Here is a 23,164-nt window from a genome sequence, read left to right as displayed (position 1 = left end):
AGTTTGGGCTAGAGCCCAGGAATCTTGGCTCCCACCTCTGGGCTAGGCTGGCAAGCTTACTTGAGTTTGAAAACATTCTTTTTCTTTTTGTAGTCACTGGCCACCTCGCAGATGGCATTGTGCAAGCTGAGCAGGGGCTCTCCTCCATGAGTGCCGCCCGATGATGGGCCTTTGGCATCTTTGTAGAAGCCTAAGTCACCTTTGTTGAGCACACAGTACAAATTCATCCACGATCTGGGAAGAGAGAGCAAAGAGGAAGCCTTGGCTGGCAGAGTCCCTAATCTCAGCAGGTCCCAGCCCGAGCTCTTCCCTGTCTGCCTTGCTTGCTAGGTCAGTCCCCTAAACCGGCTTCCCTGCTCCCCATCAGTCTGGCACAAATCACCAGCTACATCTTCCCCCCATCTAAGCCTGAGGTTCTAGCCCTGGGTTCTGCCCTAAGGCATTTTAGAACATAGAATTGCATGAGGGGGAGAGAAAGGGAGTGGTGAGTCCCATTTCCCCAGTCAGAATGGAAATCCCAGTCTCCCTTACAGAGCCACAGACAAGGAGATTAGAAGGGACCTAGAGAGGGCATCCTATCTACTACATTAGAGCACCCCACCACAACCACCACCACCACCTGTGAGCATCCACCTGTAGGGCCAGCTCACTGCCTTTCCAGGCTGCTCAGAATAACAGGATTTTAGAGGTGGGAGGCACCCCTGCAGTATTCAAAAAGGAAACTCCATGATCACCCACCTGAAGGGGGGTCACCCAGACACTGCTACAACCCCGGCCCAACCTGGTCCACTTGGAAACATCTCTCATTAGAAGTGTTTCCTCAAGTCAAGGTTGGAAACCTGTCTCCCCAGGCTTCCTGAGGGGAGGGGGCGGTTGGGGGGGCCCCAGAATCGTCTGCTCAGCCAGCCCTGAAGGAGTGGGCTTTATGAGAGAGACCAGCAAGGACTGACCCACTGACTGAACACTGAGGGGATGGAGGGAGAGGGGGCTGAGGGGGGGGGACTCAATCGGTCCTACCCATGATTCACACCTTAGAAACTCCCAAATTGGGGGTCATTGGGGTCGAGGCCCGGCCTCAAGTTTCCACTTCCCTTTTGGGGGCCCCTCTGCCTGCTTGAACCACACAGCTCAGGATGCCCAGACCCGACTGTCTGGTGCATTTCCGCCAGCCCCGCCCTTGGCCCTGGCTCACCTGTTGGACGCCTTGCGGTTAGGTCCCTCCAGCTCTCTCTTGCGAAGCAAAAAGCCCTCTCGCTGTATGGTGTGGCTGGGCGGTGGAGGCGGCGGGGCGCTGGTACCCTGGGCTGGGGCCGATCGAGACCTCCGCCCAGCGCCACCGCCTTCTCCGCTGGGATCCCGGGGGCGAGGACGCCGTCGGGGCTTGGGTCGGTCACGGGCACGGGGTCGGTCAGGCCGGGGCATCCGCTCGGGGAATGAGGGTGGAAGTTCCCGGGACTGGGGGAGCGAGGGCTAAAGAAGAGGGCAAAAAAAGACAGAGAGCAAAATAAGCTTCGTGGGCTTTGGGGTTCTCCAGGGTACCCTCTCCCCATTCCCAATCAGGATTGCCTGGGCCTTTAGTCATCCAATCCAGCCCTCCTCCCTTATACATATGGGAAAACTGAGGCTTGAGGAGAGGAAGAGGCTCAGATTGGGAGGGAGGGGAGGCAGATGGACCAAAATCAAGTGTTCTGACTTGAGTGGGGTTCCCATCCAGCCGAGAGAGGGAAAGAGACAGATCTGGCCTACAGACCCAACCCTGTCACGCTCGGCATTGCGTGTAGGGGCACCATCAGCCGATGAGCACTGAAGCCTCCCTGCACCCATTCAGCCCTGCCTCTCTCGGTTTGGCATTTACCCCCGCGGTGGCAGTGACAGTGACATTGGCTGAAGGCCCTGTGCTTGACTCCTTCTCCTGTAGCTGCTCAACGATGTCAGCCAGGGTGGCCTTCCTGTAGGAGAGGGTTAGGGGTGGACATGAGGGGACAGGGAGAGGGAGCTACAGCCTCCTGCACTCAGGGGTGGGACCCAGCCTCCTTCAAAGCTTAGCCTTTCTTGCTTCTGTCCCCTTCCCCCAGCTGCTAGGGCTTCCCCTCCTAAATTAACCAGTATTTAGTGGGCTGGCTTGTCTTTGGATGTTCAGCCCTTGAAGCCTGGCCCATAACAAGCACTTGATAATGCTTTCTATCTCCCTATCTTGAATCTATTTAAATGTATAAGATGTTTCCTCTAAAAATAATGTAAAATTTTGTATGCCCAGTGCCTGGCACACAGTAGGCTTTTTACCTTTTTTTCCCCGGAGGGGGAAGGCAGGGCAATTGGGATTAAATGAAATGCCCAAGATCACCCAGCCAGTAAGTGTTAAGTGCCTGAGATAGAATTTGAACTCAGGTCCTCCTGACTCCAAGGCCGGCGCTCTATTCACTGCACACCTAGCTGCCCCACACAGCCTTTTAAACAAATGTCTGGATTGACGGAGGGATGGATGAAATGCCCCGTCCTGACCTTACACAGCAGCAATGCTTTTTGGTCCAGGTTTCAGACATCCTGACATTAGGGATGTGACTCCAAACAGTCAGTTCAGCCCCAAGGGACCCAGGAGGTCGATCCCTCAAGCCCAGTTCTAGTCTCTGTTTTGGAGCCTCAGTCCCAGTTCTGGGATAAATGGGGAGGCATGGGGGGGGGGCTGAAAGGAAACGTGCCCTATGAGACCAAGTGAGTGCAGGCTGGGGGTACAGAACAGCCCCGGAGAAACCTCAAGCCAGCCTCTGTGACTGCTCAGCGTTCTGCGTTTACCCGTGGATGCCCAGCATGTCAGAACTCCCAGGGAATGTAGAAACTTATTCCTCAGATAAAGAAGCTGAGGGCGGAGGAGGACACACAATTTGAGACTTCCATCCCCCGGGGGCCGGACTCACCCCCTGGCAGGGTCCGCCCGGGGAGTCTCCTGCTCACTGGACTCTTGGCGCTCCAGCCTCCTCTCTCTGCGTTCCCTCCGCCTTTCCTGCTGCTCATAGCGGCCCAGGGTGAGGCTGGCAGTGGGCTTAGACTCGGGTTCGATGGACTCTTGCCTTTCCGGATGCCTCTCTGCTCTCCGCCGGGGCAGCTCTTCTACCCGCCCCACCTCCAACTCTGTAGAGACTTGCCGCTCCGGTCGGCCCCGCTCCACTGTGACCTCCACTGGTGCTGCCCCTCGGGACTCGAGCCTCTCCCTCCGAGGTCCAATGGCCTCCTCCGCCCCAGCCCCAGCTCCCACCCCAGCTGCAGTCCCAACCCCGGCCCCAAGCCCAAGCCCAGACAATGCTTCTCCTGGGCCCTCGAGGAGCCGGTCAAGCCTCGGCTGTAACCTCTCAGGCTTTAGTTCCTGCCGCACGTAGCCCACCCTGGCTCGTCCTTCAGCCAGAGGCGACTCCAGTCGGCTAGGGATGGCCAGGGGCTCTGGGCTCCTCCTGCCCAGTGGATCCAAGGCCCGTTCATAGGGCCCGGGCCGCAGCAGGGGAGCTGCCTTGGCCGCCAGTTCTGTAGGATCCCCAAAGATCTTGCGGCCCAAAAGGGGCGTGGGGGGCTGCTTGCTCTGCTCAGCCTTTAGTTTCTCAATCTAGAGAAGGAAGAGGGAGGCTGTCAGGCTGTCCGGCCCCGGGGACCATGTGGACGCAGGGGAGGGAAAGTGGGAAAGTGGGGGAGGGCTAACCGTGGTGAGGCGGCGAAGGGAGCTGAAGCGCTCTTCCCAGGCCGCCGCTGCTTTGCGGAAGGCCTCGTGCCGTCGGATCAGCTGCTCCACCTCGTCCACGCTGCTGCCCAGCTCTCGACTCTGTAGCAGGGGCTCCTGGGCATTTAGCCAGGCATCGGCCACCACTGCCTCCTGTGCAAACTGGTGTACCTCCAGCACTGTGTGGGGCATGGGGCATGTGGGCGAGAGGGAGGGATGGGGGTTCACTTCCACCCCTGCCCCGCCCCAGAGGGGGTGAGATAGGGCTCCAGGTGCCTGACCCAGTCCAGTCTCCCTCATCTGGCATCCCCTGGGAATGAGAGCCTGCCAGCGGCTACCAGGGGGCATCAGGAGATGAGACCACTGCATGTGAGTGTGGTTGGCATCTTCTACTCTGACCTGTGCCCCCCTGAGATGATGCTAACACTGGCCAACACCCCCCAGAAAGCCTCAGCTCTTTGTCTTCCCCCAGGTCAGGATCCCCTCCTCTCCACCCCTGTTCATTAGGAGCCGTGGCCCCAATAGCAGATTTTCCTGTTTAACACAAGTTTTGACCCCTTTTCTGCCCATGATTGAATACTGCCAACCCCCAACATTCTGACTATCATTGTCTTCATCCTCTCCCTCAGCAGGGAGCAGGCATGCACAGGGGGGCTTCAGAGGTCAACTCACTCTGCTGCAGCCACTCCCAGTGCTGGTCCCACTTCTCTGTCATGGCCTCCTTCCGAGATACTAATTTGTCCAGCTGGGCCTGGATCTGCAGGGGAGGGGGGTGAGTTGGGGGGGAAGTCAGGGGAGGGAGCAAGGTCCCCAGGGAGTCCCCATTTTCCCCAAGTGTTCCAATCCCTGGTGCAATAGTGGGGGGTCCCCCTCGCCCCCCCGGCCTCTCCCCACCTCATCTGCCATAGGGCTCTTGCTAAGCAGCAGAGAACGGCCCAGCTCCAGGCAGGAGGCCAGCTCTGGGCCCCGGGCCTCAATTTCACTCTTCAGGCCCTGGTGATAGTTCATTAGCACCTCCACCGATGACACATCCCTGGGAGACAGGGAGGAGAGAGGGACTCAGGACAGAGAAGCCAATTCCCGCTTGGTGTAAAGAAAGCACTGGAGTCATCAGAGATGCTCCACGATAAAATGGGCTGCTTCAGGAGAGGGGAAGGAAGCTCCTCGCACTACTGGATGACTATTGGTCAGAAAGCGGAGGATTGCTATGGGAGCTGGGGCGTAGTCCCGCTCGGAGATTCTCTGCTTGACTGTGGAAGGCTGGAAGGTGTGGGTTGGCCCCAGGCCCTCCCTCTGACCCTCGAGTCCCTGTCTGTGTTTCCCTGCTGGTCAGGAGGGGCAGGGTGGGAGGACCCCCACCTGGGTTTGTCAGTAGCCCCGATCTGGCCCACAATGCCTTCCATCCAGGTCAGCAGGTCTCGGGCCTGACTGTGGAAACGCAGGGCGTCCGCTGTGGAGCTGACGTGCAGCCTGGCATCTTCGCAGGCGGCCAACAGCTCCCGCCAGCCTTGCAGAACTTCCTGCTCGCGTCCCGCGATGGCCTCAGCATGCTCCCCCGCATATACGGTTCTCAGCTGAGCGGCTCCCTCCTGTAGCTGCCGGACCTGATGAGAGCACAAGGGTCCCTACTTTGACAAAGCCCTGGGCCGATTGTCCAGGGAGCTGACTGTGCCACTTCTGACTCTGCCCTGCTGTGTGACCCATGGCACATCCACGGTGCCCACTCGGAAGAGACCTGGGTTCTGATATCACTTCTAGTTCTTTACCAGCCATGTGACCCTGGCCAAACCACCTAAAACCTCTGAGTCTCCATTTTCTCTTCTCTAAAAGGGGGATAACATCACCGACCTCATAACGAGATAGGTTGTTGTGAGGATCAACAAAATAATACATATGTCATGCTACATAAATTAGTCATGCTTGTTATTCCTTATTCTTGGAATGTTTTCTCTCTAGTCTTTAAAGCCCTTAAATGCAAATGCCTCCCAAGAAGTCCTGGTGGATAGAGCACTGGGGCTGGAGTCACAAGCCCTAAATTCAAATCTTGCCTCAGACACTTATTAGCTGTGTGACTCTGGGCAAGTCACCTACCTTTTCAGTCTTTGTACACCTTACTCCCTGACTTGTCGTCTTTGATAAAGTAACCCTTGCCTCCTGGCTGTTCAATAAGCCCAAGATTTGCTCTCTCTCAACTCTGGGCATTTTCTCTGGCTATCCCCAACCCCTGGAAGACTGTCCCTTCTCCACTTTGAGTACTGACCTCCCTGGTTTCTTTTTAAGTCACAACTAAAATCCCATCATTTATTGGAAGCCTTTCCCAACTCCTCTTAATTCTAGGGCTTTCAAAGAACTAGAAATTGAGGAGATGTCCATCAGCTGGGGAATGGCTGGACAAGCTGTGGTATATGATTGTAATGAATTATTGCTGTGCTGTAAGAAATGAGGAGTAGGTGGATTTCAGAAAAACGTAGAAAAACTTACATGAACTGATGCAAAATGAAATGAGCAGAACTAGAACACTGTGTACACAGTAACAGTAATATTGTTGCTGGGGGTTTTTTGAGGGAGGAAAGCAAGGCAATTGGGGTTAAGTGACTTGCCCAAGATCAAACAGCTAGTGTGCCAAGTATCTGAAGTTGGATACCACCTAGTTGCCTCATAACAGTAATATTGTTAACAATGATCAATTGTGAATGACTTAGCTAGTCCCAGCAATAAAATGATCCAAGACAATTCCAAAGGACCCATGATGAAAAATGCTATCTGCCTCCAGAGAAAGAACTGACAGAGTCTGAATGCAGATCAAAATATACTATTTTTCACTTTCTATATTTTTTCGCGTATTTTTTCCCTTTGGGTCTGTGTCTTCTCTCACAACATGACTGATACGGTTATATGTTTTGTGTGACTGAGCATGTATAACCTGTATCAAATTGCTTACTGTCTCAGGGAGGGAGAGGTAAGTTGGGAGAAAAAAAAATTGGAACTCACAATTAAAAAAAAACTGGAGAAAAAATAAAGTATTATTTTAAAAATTTCTAATGCCTTCCTTCTGTTAATTATCTCCTACCTATCCTCTACACAATTTGCTTTGTATTTATTTGTTGGCATGTTGTCTCTCCCATAAGACTGTAAGCTTTTTGAGGGCAAAGATTGTCCTTTGCCTCTTTTTGTATCTCCAGAACTAAGCACAGTGCCTAACACACAGCAGGCACTTAATAAATGTTTATTGGTTGACTTAACCTGCTGCCTCAGTTTCCTCATCTGCACAATCATGATAATAAAAGTACCTCTTATTAGATGATTAAAGGAGATAATAGTTGTAAAGCCCTAAGCCAATGCTGGCGGTTATTACCATGACTATCATTATTAGTCTTTCTTGCCTGGTTCCAGGTTAATAACATGACTTTCCCTTATGCAGTTCCCTGGTCTATCTCTCTCTCTGATGCATTCATTCTAGCACTCTGGGTATTCCAGTGACCTCTGTTCATGCCTCATCCCTCTGCCAGACTTGGATGTCCACAAGGTCACTTCCCCCAGCGTCCTGGTACTGCCTTCTGCACACTTGCAGAATTCAACGTTCTAGAACACAGGTACAGACAAATGCCTTCTTCTCCCCTTCTTTCTGCCAAAACGAGGCTGGGGTTCTTCACAGGGAGCTTGACTTGGTAACTAGGGGAGACACTGACGTGGCAAAATCCCCAGCCATCCCTGAACGGACTCCCCCGGGGAGGGAGGAGCTCAGTGGGTCCAAGTCAGGAGGCTTCGTGGGTAGTCACTACTCTGCAGCCTCAACTTGGCCACTAAAACCTCCTCCCTTGGGCTGCAGCCAATCCAAACAGGTAAGGCAGCAGATGGTTCTGCCTTCAGAGGCTCCAAAGTTCTGGGTCCTACCCTTGACCCTGAGGCATTTCTGTCCAGGTTTGGGTTCTGGGCTCTCTGGGGCCTGTTTACCAGTCAACTGATCAGGCTGCCAGAATATCTTCTTATGGGACTGTAGGATGGAGAGTGGGGAGGGACCCTGGAGAGTAACAAACCCCGCCTCCCTTGTGTTATAAAGGAGAGGGAAATTATTTGTACACAGTCACACAGCCCAATAGCAGGATTGAGATTTGAATTCAGGTCCCTCTTATTCAAGGCTTCTCTCAAGATATTAACAACTAAGCAAGGCACAGCTCTGTGGTGCGGTGAAAAGAGCACTGGCCCTAGAGTCAGGAGGACCCGAGTTCAAATCCAGTCTCAGACACTAGCTATGTTACCCTGGGCAAGTCACTTAACCCTGATTGCCTCAAAAAAACAACTGCCACAAATCACATTCCTGAAGGAGGAATACTATTATTTCTGTCCTGCAGAAGAACAAAGTAAGTCCCAGATGGGAGAGTAACATGCTCAGGGTTAGACAGCTGAGATCATGGGATGGAGAACTAATCCACACCTCTCTCTCTCTCCTCCCCTCCATGTCCATTTGAGAGAGAGTTTGGGGGAAGTGGTTTATCCAAGGTCACTCAGCTAAGATGTCACTGAGCTGGGATCTGGATGCAAATCCTCCTTATTCCAGGCTTACTTACCTCCACTAAGCCCATTTCTTTGGTGCTTTAAGACTAAAAAACCTCTGGTATGCTGACACTGGAAGGTAGGTAACGGGGACTGCCATTATTCTACTATTATTAATATTCCATATTTAATATATTAATATTTATTATCAATACTATACTATTATTCCCACTTTGAGTTCAAGAGCCTCACCTGGGACACCAGCAGCTGCAGGTCATGCTCAAAGGCCCTCAGTGCCCGCTGCATGCTACCCGCGTTGGACCGAGGCTCTGGTGGGGCTGTCAGGCGGGGCAGCCGCCTCCGCTTCTCCTCGATCTGGCTCTGCAGCTCCCGGGAATCACTGAAGAATTTGTGCAGCTCCCGAGAGGCGGCCAACAGCTGAGCGCGCGTGCCCATGAGCTCCAGCAGCTCAGCCCAGGCCTCGTTGAGCCCGTCTTTCCACTCGGCCATGGTGGCCGCGGCAGTGTGGCCACACTCGATCAGCTCGTCCACCATCTGGTTCACAGCGGCCAGCCTCTCCCGGCCAGCATTACCCGTCTCGCTGGCGAACTCAGTGAATTTTTCTTGCAGGACCTGAGCGGGGGTGTGGGGGGTGGGATTGGACCCAGTCATCTGTAGAATCCTTGCCAGTTCTGTGATCTCCCAGCCACCCCATCCCCCAATGTCCATCCAGGCAGAGGCAGAGGCCCTCTGAGCCCTTCCTGACTCGATTTCTATTCCTAGGGAATAGACCCTCTGGGACCCTCTCAGGGAAACAATTCTCCCATAGCTGCTCTCTTTGAGGTGAGATGGAATGATTTGTTGAATGTTCAGTCCTCTCCACTTAGCTCCCTAGTGTCTTGGGCATTGGCCCACCTGGGTCCCAACTACCCTAGTGCCTCCGATACTTTCCCCTTCCTGATCTTAGACCCCTGGGGCCCTGCTCATTCTCAGCCTTTGCTCTTCAAAGGTTGTGTCCAGACCCTCCACTCTTCCTCTCTAGCTTCCTGCTGGGGATTCCGCCAGGCTCCCCCATCCCGAGTCTGCACTTACCGTGACATGCTCAAAGTCCTGGCCCAGCTCCGGGGAGCCAGCCACCACCTCCTTCTCTGCAATCCAATGCTCTAGCTCATCCACCTGGCGGCTCAGCTGATACAGCCAGTACTGCTGTTCCAGGCGCGCCCGGCGTTCCTCCCCCAGCTCCTTCAGGGCCACGTAGAGGCGGTCCACCTGAGACTGGCGTCTGCTGATCTGCTCGCTGGGGGCCAAGAACATCATTGGCTAGAGCTAGGAGGGACCCCCCCAAGGCCATCAAGTCCTGAGGAGAGAACTGAGGCCCATAGAGGTGGCACAGGTGGCAGCTTAGGAGGAATCTGGATTCAGGTTTTCCTGACTCTGGGGACTGCTCCGTAATCACTGGACCATCCTGCCTTGGGTTTTGCCCAGGATGTGGGACAAGGTCTTTGTCTCCTTCCTATGAACAGGGACCCCCCCCCCCAGGCCAATCCTATGTCTCTCTACTCAGGAAGCAGGGATACATCTCTGACCAATGCCCCGGCTCACCTGTCTGGGTGCCCCATCTCCAGTAGGGATCGGCACTGGCGGGACAGCTGGGCAATGCTTTCCTCGTAATTTTCAATGCTCTGTTCTAACAGCAAATGCTTCTTCAGGAGTTGAAGCGTGCTCTGCTCATCCTGTGGGCCCAGAGGGGATAACGAGGTGGGTGTGTGGGGACCAGACCACCATCCCACTGCAACCTCGAAAGGGATGAGGGAAGGGACCTTAGAGGCCCTAGTTTGACAGATGAGGAAACTGAGGTCCAGAGAGATTCACAGGAGCAGAGGTCTAGAGACAAACAAGTCTGATCTCCCTCACTGGACAGAGAAGGAAGCTGAGCGTCAGAGAGGACAAGGCCCTTGCCCAGAGGCACGCAGCTAGAAAGTGACTGCAAGTCCCACCCATGACCACTCTGCTCTCCTGAGCCCTCCCCCCTCCTTTCGGAGGCTGTGAAAGGGGCTGTAATGGGGGGTCATCATGAATCCCCTCCCTCTGACTGGCCCCAGGTGAACCTGGCCCCAGCAAACCTTGCCCGTCTCCTCGCTCATCAGCAGCAGCTCCTGCTCCCCCAACCAGGCCTCCACCTCTGACATATCAAAGTAATACTGCTCCACCTGGAAGGCAGCGTCCAGAATCTGCTGCCTCCTCTCAGCCTCCTCCTGCAGGGAACTCCACAGCCCCCGAAGGCGCTCCAGGCCCTGGCTCACCACCTCGGCCTCGGGACTCCGAAGGGAGGCCAGGGCCCCTCCTCGTTCCAGCACCTCCTCCACCCGGCCCCGGTGTCCCTGGATGTCCCGACGGAGGCTCTGGCACGGGGAGAGAAGAGGGCCAAGTGAAAACCCAGCTCAAGGTCATCGAACCTTTTCAGATGAAGAAACTAAGATGCAGAGAGGATTTACAAACAGAAGAGACCAGGGCAGCCAGGTGTGCAGCAGACAGAGCACCAGCCCTGGAGGTAGGAGGACCTGAGTTCAAATCCAGCCTCCATCACTTAACTGGCTGTGTGACCCTGGGCAAGTCACTTAACTCTGATTTCCTCTTCCCCCAATAGATTATCATCTGGCCTAATTCTCTCTTTTACCGATGGTGAAACTGAGGCACAGAAAGGGGAACAGAGTTTGCCCAAGGTCACACAGCAAGTAGGAGATGGACTCTGCACTCAAACGCAGGCTTTCTCACTTTCAGTTCATCCTGCTCCAAAGGTCACCTCCTCCAGGAAGTCTTTCCCCTTGGACGACATGCATCATTCAGTTTTGCCCCTCTCCAAAGTCTCTTACGTCAAGAGACTTCATATCGCTGAGCCTCTGTTTCCCCATCTGTAAAATGGGGAGGATGGGGTAAAGTTTCTGCAATGATGACCTTTGACGACTGTTTCTACATGTGCCTCTCAGTCACAAAATGCTGAATAAACGCAAAGCATTATCGGTTTTTTTTTTTTAAAGCAATTGAGATTAAGTAACTTGCCCAAGGTTACATGGCCACTTATTTTGTATGGGTGCTAAGTATCTGAGGCTGGAACCGATCGCAGGTCCTCCCGCCTCAGGGGCGGCGCTCTTACTGCTCCACCTGGCCACCCCCTCATTCTTGTTATTAATGCTGTGGTTGCCAAGAGCACATTTTGAGGCAGGATGGACTATGGTTAGATGCTAGAACAGGTCAGGCTTGGGGGTTGGGCCTCCATAATACCTCGGGGCTAATGCAGGGGAAGGTCTGCCTGGAGCAAGGGGGAGGGAACCCCCACAGGGCATCCTAGCACCAGGACTGTGGAGTAGGGTCCCCAGGATCTATGCACTTCTAGAGCAGAGGAGTACAGATTTAGAACTGGGAGTCATCTGGTACAACTTCCCCATTTTACAGATGAGGAAACTGAGGTACAAAGCATTCCCAAGGTCAAAGCTGGGGTTGTAACAGTTCTTCTGACTCCAAATCCAGGGCAGTAGTCTATGGTATCTCCTCTAGTTTATAAAAGGGAAAATGGAAGTATGGATAAAGGCTGAACCTTGAATTAGGAGCACAGTTGTGTTGTTGTCCTGTCAAGTCCCTTCACCTGTCCTATCCTCACTGAGGCATGAAACACAGCCATCAGGCACCATCACAACATTCAACATTCCTGAGCATAAATACACTCATTTGGGAAATCTTTAACAAATTAAGCAAACATAAAATAGAACAGAGATAATGTCAAAATATGACTTTCTAAGTCCATGTTAGGGTGGATCATGTACAGGTGGCTTCCATATCTCTTTGAGTCCAACACTATACCTGCCCTCCTCTGCCAATCATCACCCCACCCCAGAGGTTTCTTTCCTCTTTCCTCCCCCTCTTCCAAGACCCCTTTCCTACCTGGTTTTTCTTAATCAGCTGCTGCACAGATTGCAAGCTGTTTCCCTTGTCCGTCTGAGTCGCCAAAGGCAATCGTTCCTGAACCCATGCCTGGCATAGGAGGAGGGAAGCAGGGTAAGGAAGGCAGCCCACCTCTTTCCAACCTCCCCTGAAATGAATGTCCAAGCTGGAAGGGGCCTCACAGACGGGTCAGTCCACCCAAGACCTTCACCAATGGGTGAAGCCTCTGCTTGAAGACTTCCAGGGAAGGAGAGCCCACTACCTCCTGAGACAGCCCGTTCCAGCTTTGGGACAGGCTCTAACCACGAGGAAGTGCTTCCTACATCAAGCTCAGATCTGTCTCTCTGCCCCAAGCTTCCAGTTCCAACCCCTGCGGCTTTTTCCAGGTGATACAGCCCTTCAGGCATCTGCTTACAGCTGCCATGTCTATGTTCTTTCTAAAATGGCTTGCCCACAACTAAACATGATACTCTGGATGTATTCTGAGTGTGATGCCATGCCTCTCTTAATGCAGCATAAAACAGGGCTGAACACCTTTTCGGCTCCTAGGTCCCACTCCTGACTCCCACTGGCCTTGGAGTCTATGACTATGCCACAGCTTTCCTCCCTGGGGACCCCGCCTCAGGCCACTTACGATCTCATCCTCCAGGTCATGGGCTACTTGATGCAGCTCCTTGGAAGCCAGCAGGAGGCGCCGCCGTTCCTTCAAGGGTTCAATGAGGCGCACGATTCGTGTGCCCACCGCTGTCTGCCGCTCGCCCACTAGCTCCTTGCTTGCGGGTTCCAGAGGCAAGGCTGCAGTCTGGGCTTGAAGCTCTCCCACTTCCCGGCACCACTCCTCTACCTGGGACTCCATGGTCTGTGGGAAGATGCAGGGAGAGAGGAGAGACCCATCACTGGATTCTAGAGTCAGAGCATGGAGGGACTGGAGAGGCCAGTTTGACCCTCGCCTTTTAGGTGGGGCTTGAAGGCAGACCCTGCGCCAACCAGAGTTCCTGCCCTTTCCACTGGTCCAAGCTGCCCCTTTAGGACCTTTGCTGCCAGGACCCAAGCAGGTAGGCTCTAGGTCAGTCTATCACCTCACCTGGAAGACAGGCAGAGATCATAAGGGAGGGGCTCAAGATTATCCAGTCTGACACCCCACCTGTCCAGATGAGGGAACTGAGGCTCAGAGACCCAAGAAGTAAATATCCCGGCTAGGGTTCAGACCCAGGCCCAAATCCAGCGTCCTGCCCCAGGCCACCAAACAGGGGCTGTTTTTTGTTAATGCCAGGGCTATTAACAACTTCTGCCGCTTCCTTTGACTTTCTCCTCTTCTGAGAGTCGGATTCTTAGGAATGAAGGCCAGCAATCCCTCAGGAGTTTCACACTTTCTCACTTCAGTGCCTTTGATCACAACATTCTGCATTCCTGGAACACCCTCCCCTTTGATCTTTAGTAACCTTGAGAGCCCAAGTTAAATTACCGCCCCCCCCCCCCCAAGGAAGCCATGTGGGGAGAAAGTGCTGGACTTGCAGTCAGGAAGACCTGGGTTCAGATTCTGCCAACTGACTTTGGGCAAGTTCCCCCTCTGGGGTCTCAGTTCCCTCCTCTGTAAAATGGCTGCAGACTACTTGAAAGCAAGGATTGCCTTGGTATTTCCCATGCTTGGCAGTGCCTGGCACACAATAGATGCTTCTCGAATGCTAGGTGACTGAGTGAATGAAGGGGTTGGATGCAACAACTTCTAAGGCTGCCTTCCTAATTATTATGGGCATAGCTCTCATTTTGCGAACCCTTTAAGGCTTCCCACGCTGTTAAGAAGGAGAAGAAGGAAATGGTTGGTTCAGACCTGTGACTTCATCAATGCTTGGAATTCTGGGTATGGAAACTCCCACACCCCTGTAGGAAGGCAAGTCCTCTGTAACCTGCTGCCTCAGAGAACCGTCATGCATACTTAGAAGTTAGTGACTTACCCAGCCAAGACCTGTCAGAGGCAGGAAATGAACCCAGGTCTTTGTGACTCCAAGGCCTCTATCCCATTTACAATCTGTCTGTCTGTCTGTCTGTCTATCGCATCTATTGCCACTATTCCATGTGGCAATCTTCTTTTCTAGATGAGGAAAGCCTAAGTGCTGGGACCAAGCCTCAGGTCACTGTTTCTAATGTCAGCATCCTTTCCCCTACTCCTCACTGTCATTTTAGAGGAGGAAATGGAAACTCCAAGAGGAAAGTGACTGCCCAAGGTGATGTTGAGTTGTTTTTATTTATGTCTGACTCTTCATGACCCGATTTGGGGTTTTCTTGGCAAAGATAGTAGAGTAGTTTGCCATTTCCTTCTCCAGATCATCTGACAGATGAGGAAACTGAGGCAAACAGGGTGAAGTGAATTGCCCAGGGTCACACAGCTAGTAACTGTCTGAGGCTGGATTTGAACTCCCAAAGATCAGTCTTCTTATCTTTAGGCCTGATTCAAGTCTATGCACTACGGCGCCTCCTAGCTGCTCTGCCCAAGGTCATGAAGCTCATTTTAGTGGCAGGGTCAAGGCTAATCTCTCCCAGCTGCTGACATGATCTCATATTTTCTTTAAAGGTATTCGGTATATATATATGTGTACACCTTGCCCCGCCCCCCACCATTAGAATGGCAGCTCCTTGAGGGCAGGGGATATTTTATTTCTGTCTCTGTATCCCCAGCACCTGGCATCTAGAAGGTCCTTAAGGAATGTATATTGGTTTGGTGATTATAGTCTAGAGTTTTCCCTTTATCTCACCCCCACTACTACTGGGGGCCAGGGGGGAGGACTGACTGCCACACCAGGCCCCTTTATTCCCCCCCACTCCTTGTAATCCCATGGCTGGCACTTTTTTTTCTTCATTAGACAGAGAGGCTGTGGACTAAGGGTCAGGGAAGAGGAGAGACAGAAGGAAGGTGTGTTAAGCAAGGCCTGAGCAGTGGGAGCCAAGGGGAAACGTCAGCTACTTGGAAAGGTGGAAATGGAAAGAACAGAGACAGAAAGAGAGGGAGGCAGTTGATGGAGCCAAGTTGAAGATGGGGGGGGATGGGAGAGGAGAGAGGATATATACAGAGCTAATTATTGGCAACCAAGACCCCTAATGGGGGGTGGGGGTGGAAGGAGTCAGACCAGGAAAGAATTCCTCCCAACTGCAGATTCTCCAAGGCATTTTCCATTGTCTCTGCCCTCCATCTCCCCCACCCCCCACCCCACCTCCCACTAGCCTCCTCCAAAGCAGGAAAACAGGCCACTTCCCCCGCAGCAGCAGCAGCCAGACCAGCTGGCTGGGTCCTGTAGGGGAGGCAGGAGACCTGGATTCTGGGCCTGTCTCCACCATATGGCTTCCTCACTCCCCACTACCTCCAGGAAGGGGCCACTGGTGGTGACAGAGGCAGGGACAGGCAAGCCCCTGGGGGCCTAGGTGTGCCATTTCTGGTTCTCTCAGGTTGCTGGTGGCACCCTGTGCCTCATTTCTTCCTTCAATGTTCCTGGGTCTTAGGGTGATGGCAACAGAGAGGGGAGTAAAGCAGGCCAACAAAAAAGCAGGTGCCCTGACCAGGAGAGAGCCAGAAAGAAGAACTAACAGTAGGCAGACAGAAGCCTGAGCCTGGAATCAGGAAAACCTGAGTTCAAAGCTAAGCTCGGCCACTTACTAGCTATGTGACCTTGGGTTAGTCACTGAACCTCTGTTTGCCTCAGTTTCCTCATCAGCAAAATGGGGATGATGATAGCATCCACCTCCCAGGATTGTTGTGAGGATCAAATGAGATTAAAAGCACCAAGCACAGTGTCTGGCACATAGTATAAATGCTTATTCCCTTCCCTTCTCCTCTACCTCCAAATAGCTCATTCTTTTTCACGATGCTTGTTTTACTGAGTAGGTGTCTGTCGAATGAATGAATGACAAAGAGCAGACCACAAGACATAAAGACAGAGATAAAGTATATGCCAAGAGAAACAGAGAAGCATCAAAAGACAGTCCTGTCACATTTTACAGATGAGGAAACTGAGGCCCGGGAAGGTGAAGTGACACGATCATAACATCTTGGGGGCAGCTAGGTCGAGCAGTGAGTAAAGTGCCAGCTCCAGAGTCAGGAGGGCCCGAGTTCGGTTCCAGCCTCAGACACTTAACACACACACACATACACACACACACAAAACTAGCCGTGTAACCTCGGGCAAGTTACTTAACCCCAACTGCTCTCCAAAAGGCAAAAAAAAAAAAAAAGAAAAACAGTAAAAGGACCATAACATCTAGCCCTGGAAGGGGTCCCCGAGGCCCTCTAGCCCCGGATACCTCATTTTTCAGATGCATAATGTCACAGAGACAAAGACACACTGGCAAAAGAGCAGACATTGGCATCTGCAATGGCCCACAGAAAGAGAGACAAAGAGAAAGACTGCATTGAAAACACAGAAAGACCCAAAGAGAGCCAGAGACACTATCCCAGAGAAACAAAGGATGAAGTCACACAGCAAACCCAGAAGCAAGAGAAACTGGCTGAGTGCCTTACAGTGTTGAGAAACAGGGGGAAAGAGCAAGACAGATGAAAAAGACACCACAGCTGGACACAATGACATCAAGGGGGAGGCCAGAGGAGACACACTCTCCTTAAGCTGAGACTGGGATAGTGAATGAGGCCGAAGGGCCATCGAGACATGGGAGAGCTAAGGGAGGGAAGATGGTACAAGAAGACAGGCCAGCAGGCACCTGGACCTCAGGGACCAAGAGTGCTTGTATGACATGCTTCTCCCACCCTGAGGGCCCCTCAGCTCCCTGGGTTTACCCAAGGACTCAGTTTTCTGGAAGGGTACTCAGAAATAGCCCCACCCAAGGCTGGCCCAGAGCAGGAGCCGGGGGACCAAGCCAGGGGTACCTTGCTGGGGGTAGCTGAGGTAAGGCACTGGCTCTCAGATTGGTTAACTTGCCAGTCAGCACTGCTGGGGGTGGTAGACCAGCAGGCTCCAGACTTACCTAAAGACTACAGTCTCTTTGTGGTAAGCTGGGACCCAACCGGAGACAAGAGAAGGTGCCTAGAAGGCACCACCCATCTATCCAAAAGTTCTTTTGACAGCTAAAGAAATGTTCTTCGGTACCCTGCAACCCAGGATCCCTGGTCCTCAATAGCCATATAATTAGAGAGGAAACAGGGAGAAGGCTCTTTCTTCTCTGGACTCCCTGGGCTGGTTGGGACACTGTCCTCTGTTCTCGAAGAGGAGGCACACAGGGCAGGAGTGGGGAGAGGTGTTGGGATTGCTGGAGCCAGTGCAGGTATGGAAAAGATTTGTATGCGGACTGAAAGGTGCCACATACATTTTCATCTTGGGGAGAGAGAATCAGCCCCTTTTTCTTTCCCCCTGACAAGGTAGAACATGTAGTTCTGAGGTGCTCAGTCTCTCTCCTCCTAAACACCCAGACACTTCACTGTCACTCATCCCAGGATTCTGCCTTAAAGACCACTTTCCTCTCAGAAGCCTTCGCCGACCACCTTCACAGCCTCTCCCATTCCACCTCTTAATTCCTCCAGCCCTTGACTTCTGTCTCATGCAGAAAGCAGTTAGCATAAAGAGCCTGAATTAGCTCCTCATTTCTTTCCTCCCTTAGACTAGTAGCTTCTTGAGGGTAGAAATTTCACCTTATCCATCTGTCTCTCCCTTGTAGCCCAGAATGAAAAAGAGGCCTGAAATAGATACTGAAATAAATACATACTGATGAATTTCCCAGATTGTGGAGGGATATAATCTGGGAAACCCATGACCCCTGCTGGAAACAGAGACAGAGGCAGACCAACAAGAAAAAAATGGACATAATATCATACGGAGAGGCAGAAAGGTGAGAAAAGGACTCAGTATCATAGACAGACAGGCCAAGAAACAAGAAAGAAGAAAAGATGGACACAGTTTCATAAGGATAGAGGCAGAAAGGGGGGTACTTCTACACGGTTAACCACCCACTGCTTCTAAGTATTCTCTCTCTCCTTGGGGATGTTTTGACACTCCTCTCTCTTGGTTCTTCCCGTGTGACTGATCTTTCTTAATCTCTTTCGATGGATCATTAATCAGACTGTGCTCCCAACTATGGTTTTCTCCCATGGCTCTTTCTTGAACCCTCTTCTCTTCTCTCTCCTCACCAGCTCCCATGGGTTTAATCATCATCCCCATATCTATATATGTAGCCCTAGACTCTCTCCTGAGCCCCAGCGTGGCATCACCAACTAACTGCCTATCAGACATTTTGACCTGAATAGTCTTCAGGTGTATCAAAACCAACTTGTCCAAAACAGAACTCTGTGCCTTTCCCCTTAAATCCTTCCCTCTTCTGAAATTCCCTAACATCTCCGCCATCTCCAAAGTTACCCAGGTTCACAACCTTGGCATCCTTTTCAGTTCTCCCCTATCTCTCACCCCATACATCCAATCTGCTGCCAACATTTTAAAGGCATCTCACATCTGTTCCCAAAATTACCCACAACCAATACCCTAATTTGGGTTCTCATCCCTTCTGGCCTCAACAATTACACTAGCCCCTTAAATCATCCTCTCTGCTTCCAGTAGCTATATGACCCAGTCTCACTGAATCTCTCTCAGCCTCAGTTTCTGAATCTGTAAAACAGGCATAACAGTAGGACCAACATCGTAAGGGTATGATGAAGATCACGTGATGTAAAACATATAAAGTGCTTTGCTAATTTTAAGTCCACCCTCCATATAACTGCCAAAGACATTTTCCCAAAACACAGACTAGACTAGGCCCCTTCACAACAAGTTCCAAGGGCTCCCTATTGCCTTTAGAAAAAAATTAAATTCCTGTGTTTGGCATTTTAAACTCTTTAAAATCTCAGTCGTCCTACTTTTCTGGTCTTATTCCACACCTTTTTCCCTTCACATACTGTATGTTTTGGGTTGTTGTTTTTTACATACTCTATGGTTGAATCAAAATGGACTTCTCAGTGTTCCTCACATAAAGTATTCCATTGCCCATCCCTGGGGTTTTGTGCAGTCTGTCCCTCATTCCTGGAATGCCTCCACCCCCTTATCTGTGCTTCTCAGAACCCTTCCTTTTCTTAGAGACTCAGATAAAGCACCATTGACTTCATGAAACCTTTTCTGATCTCACCAACTACTCATGACCTCTCCACACCCATCACCTTATACCTATTTTGTATATATTTATAGATTGACCTGCTCTCTCCTCCTGAAAGAACATAAACTCCTTGATGGCTTCACTTTTGTCCTCATGTCCTTTCTGCTTAGTGCATAGTATGACCTGTAACAGGTGCTTAATCAATGTATGATTACTGATTCTGAGACAGGCAGATATAAAGGGAGGGCCACCAAAGAGACAAACATAGAGATATGGAGAGAAAGCCACAACTCACTGGCAGTCATTATCTCCGTTTTAACCTTGGCCCCTTGATGAAGGGGGGAAGGCATCGTTCACCCATTCTCTGTCGCCCTCTCTGTAGCATGCAATGTATGTGTCCCTGTAGCCCTCTTTCTCTGTCCCTGCCCAACAACACAAGTGAGAATTTCATTCTCTTTCTTCTTGTCTGCACATTGTTTTCCCATATATTCAGCTCGACAGTCCTCTTCTATTCTCTTCTTTCTCTCTCTCACACATGTATATATTAGGGTATATACATATACATATATGTATACATTGACCTTGATGACCATCTTCCCTCTCTCTCCTACCTGAGATTTTGTGATATTCTTCTCTTGTTTCTACTATCTGTCTGGCTAATCCTTTTCAGTCTTGATTGATTCGGATCGATACCATAAACCTGACAATGGATGTCACCCAAGGTTCTGGGCCTCTTCTCTTTATATACTCTTATTTGGTGAACTCATCAGAGTCCATGCCCTTAAGAAACATCTTCTCTATTCAGATGACTCCTAGGTCAGTCTATCTTATATATATATACACATAGATGTGTGTGTACTTTGATTTTATATCTCCTATTTTCCCCAAAGTACCCTTTCCTTCTCCCCTAATCAGAGAGCCATCTCTTAAATAAAAGAAGAAAAAAGCTCAGCAAAACTAAATCACGTATCAGAAAAATCTGATGTTGAATTAAAAATTTCACATCCATAGTTTCTCACCTCTTCAAAGAAATGAGAGCTATTCTCAGCACTTACAGAGAAATCCCCCCGAACTGAGAAAGGTCACCTCCCAACACCCCTGGTCTTCCCTTCCAATTCCCCCAGCTCAGGCTGCCTGGCCCCACCTACCTGCAGCTTCTTCAACTGGCTGGTGACAGTGGCCAGGTCCCCCCCAGGGTCCACCCCCTGCAGCTGGCTCTCCATGTGCATGAGCCGCTTGTCCAGCTCAGCGAAGCTCTGAACCAGTTGGTCTGCCTGGCTGGCCTCAAACAGCTGCCGAGCTTTGGCCTGGGTGGTGCTCTCCAGTTCTGCCCAGCACTGCCGAATCTCCCCCAGTTTCTTCTGGACAGAGCTCGCCAGTTCAGGCTTTTCCTGCATCAGCTGCTGGCCCTCCTGTCATAGGAGACAGGCAGGGGTGAGTGAGAGACACACAGCAAGAGACAGAGATATATACACACACAGGAAGGGGAAAGGGGGTGGGGGAGGAAGGACAGGAATCAAGGCCAGAACCAGGCTGAATGCATGCACACACACACACACTCACATACCACCACCAACAACAGTGAAAAAGACAGACACCCAAAAATGGAGAAAAGAGATATGTAATAAGAGCTATACAGATACCCAGATATTAGGAGACACACGGGAAATGAAAGATACAATAATACAATGTGAGACACACACTAGGAAGAAAAACATGGAACCCACATAGGCAAAGACAGAGCAGAAGACATAAAAGGGAGAAAGACATAGAAAAAGGATCAGAAACACACAGGCAAGGAAGCAGAGACATGTGGTTAAGAGACATAGGGGAAAAAGACATATATACAGAGATTCATACATGGAGACAATCCCCTGGGAGAGTCATATACCCAGGGAGATCCACGAGAGAGAGAGAGTAAATAACATGGGGAAAGACAGAAACACATGGGTAGAGAGAAAATAAATGGGTTGTCATCAAAACTGGTCGAATGATTGAATTCAGGAAGGCCAGAGAGCTGCTCTTGTGGTTTCTAACTCCACTAGATAGCAGCTCAGCTTGGAGCTGAACCCATGAGAATAGGATCTGATGTCTGAATCCAAAGATTCTGTCTGGGTCCTGCCAGGGACAAAGCCAAATTCTGAAGGAAGCCCCAGAACTCAGTATGTTTTCTGAAAGCACCCTGAACCCTTGGATCTGAGGAAGCGCTTGACCAGAAGTTGAGGAGAGAGGGCAATGGGGGCAATTCACCCCCCTCCTTTCCATCCTACATCACTGGGGCAGGAGAAGTGGGGGGCGGGGAGAGTTCAATGGATCCCAGACCTTCCCGTCCTTGAGCTCTACACTTGGGACATATGTCACCCTCCCTCATCCCCAGGGCTGTCCAGGGAGAGCGGAAAGGACAAGATTGCGAAACCTTGCTCTATAGAGCCTGTTCCCCCAGGGCCCTCTGCTGGTGAATTTCATCCAAAGCTTTGGCTGGGAAGGATTTATCAGATTTAGAGCTTAAAGATCATTGATCATTTTACAAATGAACCAACTGAAGCCCAGAAAGAGACAGTGATTTGTCCAAGGTCATCCAGGTAACAGGAAGCAGAGGCAAGATTCAAACCCAGGGGCTCTGACTCCAACATTCAAGGCTTCCCTTCAGCTTTCACTAACAACTCCCATTTCTCTCCTTAAGGTTTTCAAAGCATCCTCTATGTCCAGGAGCTCCATGAGGAAAGGGGCCTGACAGCAGATGCTCTGTGAGTGTGAGGATGCCCTTCCCCCACTCACCTTCTCAATCTTCTCCAGCCATTCTTTATTCTGGGCCAGCTCGGCCATGAAGGCCTGGTGCCGGAGCCATCGCTTCCGCAGTTTGTGACCTTCCTCCCGAGTACTGTCCCGAGCCATCAGCATCTTTTCATGAATCCAGCCATCCAGCTGCACACAGGCAGGGTGGGGGATGGGGAGCCCTTGGTAAGAGGCAGACAAACCTAGCCCCCCACTCTCTATCCATCTGTCCAAAGCCTCTGGCTTTCCTCACTCCCGGTTTCCCAATCCAGTCACCAAACTGAGGTCTTTGAACACTCAGATCCCAGGAGCCCCCATGAATCTTGCTCTGCCCCCTCCCCTCTGACTCAAGGGAACAAGTTGTAATATTTGCAAGGCTGCTTTCTAGAACAGATTTAAGGAGATCCTCTGGGACCTCTCCTCCTTCCCAGAGGGGGAAGATGGAGGTAAAGGTGCCTCCATTCCACCCCCCCCATCCCTGCCTGCATGCACATTCCCTCACATCCTGGAACCAAGGCCATCCCTCCAACAGGAAAGCACCTCGAGTCTCTAGGCAAATTTGGTGCCAGTTAGCTGCTCTCTCCAAAATGCCCAAGGATCAAAGCCAGTTACAAGTCCCTCCCTCCAAAAAAAAAAGTCTCAGATCCAGATTTCCCACCCAGACAAAATCAGTTATACTTCTCTCCCCACCCCCCCAAAAAAAATCCTAGAGCAAAAAGATATCTAGGTCTTTACTTGAGCCCCCTCCCCCAAAATGGAAAGAAATAAATGAGATCCAAGTTCCTTCCTAGACAAAGCAGGATAAGCCCTCTCCAACCATAGATACCCCACAAAAAAATAGGGGCAGATACAGCCCATCCCTTCCAAGGCAAAATCAGTTGCAAGCCCCACCCAAAGCTAAGTCCAATTCCAGGACCCCCAAGCAAACCTCTCCTCAATCACAGCCAGACTTAGGTTGCCACTCCAGTCAAAGTCAGTCAACAACCTTCCCCCCAACTATGGCCAAATTTAGGTCAGTCCTCCAAATCCCCACCCCCCCCCCCCCCCACCCCCCCACCCAACACAACCAAACACCCCACCACACCCCCCAAAAACAAACAAAAAAAAAAACAAAAACAAACAACCAACACACCCCACACACACCACCACCAACAACCACCACACCCACAC

General features: G+C 51.4%; 1 protein-coding gene across 3 annotated transcripts in view; it reads right to left on the bottom strand.

Annotated features, from left to right (window-relative positions):
• Nucleotides 1-23,164, bottom strand: part of SPTBN4 (spectrin beta, non-erythrocytic 4) — a 57,302-nt gene that overhangs the window by 3,233 nt on the left and 30,905 nt on the right. For all 3 annotated transcript variants that reach the window (XM_069079517.1, XM_069079518.1, XM_069079519.1), the window contains 16 exons: nucleotides 21,998-22,144; nucleotides 20,368-20,631; nucleotides 12,774-12,998; nucleotides 12,140-12,229; nucleotides 10,324-10,602; nucleotides 9,803-9,933; nucleotides 9,293-9,497; nucleotides 8,453-8,833; nucleotides 5,066-5,310; nucleotides 4,601-4,739; nucleotides 4,379-4,463; nucleotides 3,689-3,885; nucleotides 2,916-3,595; nucleotides 1,856-1,949; nucleotides 1,193-1,470; nucleotides 61-234 (listed from right to left, as the gene is read on the bottom strand). In XM_069079517.1, coding sequence (XP_068935618.1) covers nucleotides 61-234; nucleotides 1,193-1,470; nucleotides 1,856-1,949; nucleotides 2,916-3,595; nucleotides 3,689-3,885; nucleotides 4,379-4,463; nucleotides 4,601-4,739; nucleotides 5,066-5,310; nucleotides 8,453-8,833; nucleotides 9,293-9,497; nucleotides 9,803-9,933; nucleotides 10,324-10,602; nucleotides 12,140-12,229; nucleotides 12,774-12,998; nucleotides 20,368-20,631; nucleotides 21,998-22,144 — 3,614 coding nt within the window. The remainder of the gene's footprint in view (nucleotides 1-60; nucleotides 235-1,192; nucleotides 1,471-1,855; nucleotides 1,950-2,915; nucleotides 3,596-3,688; nucleotides 3,886-4,378; nucleotides 4,464-4,600; nucleotides 4,740-5,065; nucleotides 5,311-8,452; nucleotides 8,834-9,292; nucleotides 9,498-9,802; nucleotides 9,934-10,323; nucleotides 10,603-12,139; nucleotides 12,230-12,773; nucleotides 12,999-20,367; nucleotides 20,632-21,997; nucleotides 22,145-23,164) is intronic.

This window comes from Petaurus breviceps, unplaced genomic scaffold (assembly GCF_028583685.1).
Source record: "Petaurus breviceps papuanus isolate PSGF00001 unplaced genomic scaffold, PetGlider_PUasm1.0 91041, whole genome shotgun sequence".
NCBI lineage: Eukaryota > Metazoa > Chordata > Mammalia > Diprotodontia > Petauridae > Petaurus > Petaurus breviceps.
This window is presented reverse-complemented; position numbering and strand designations above follow the sequence as displayed.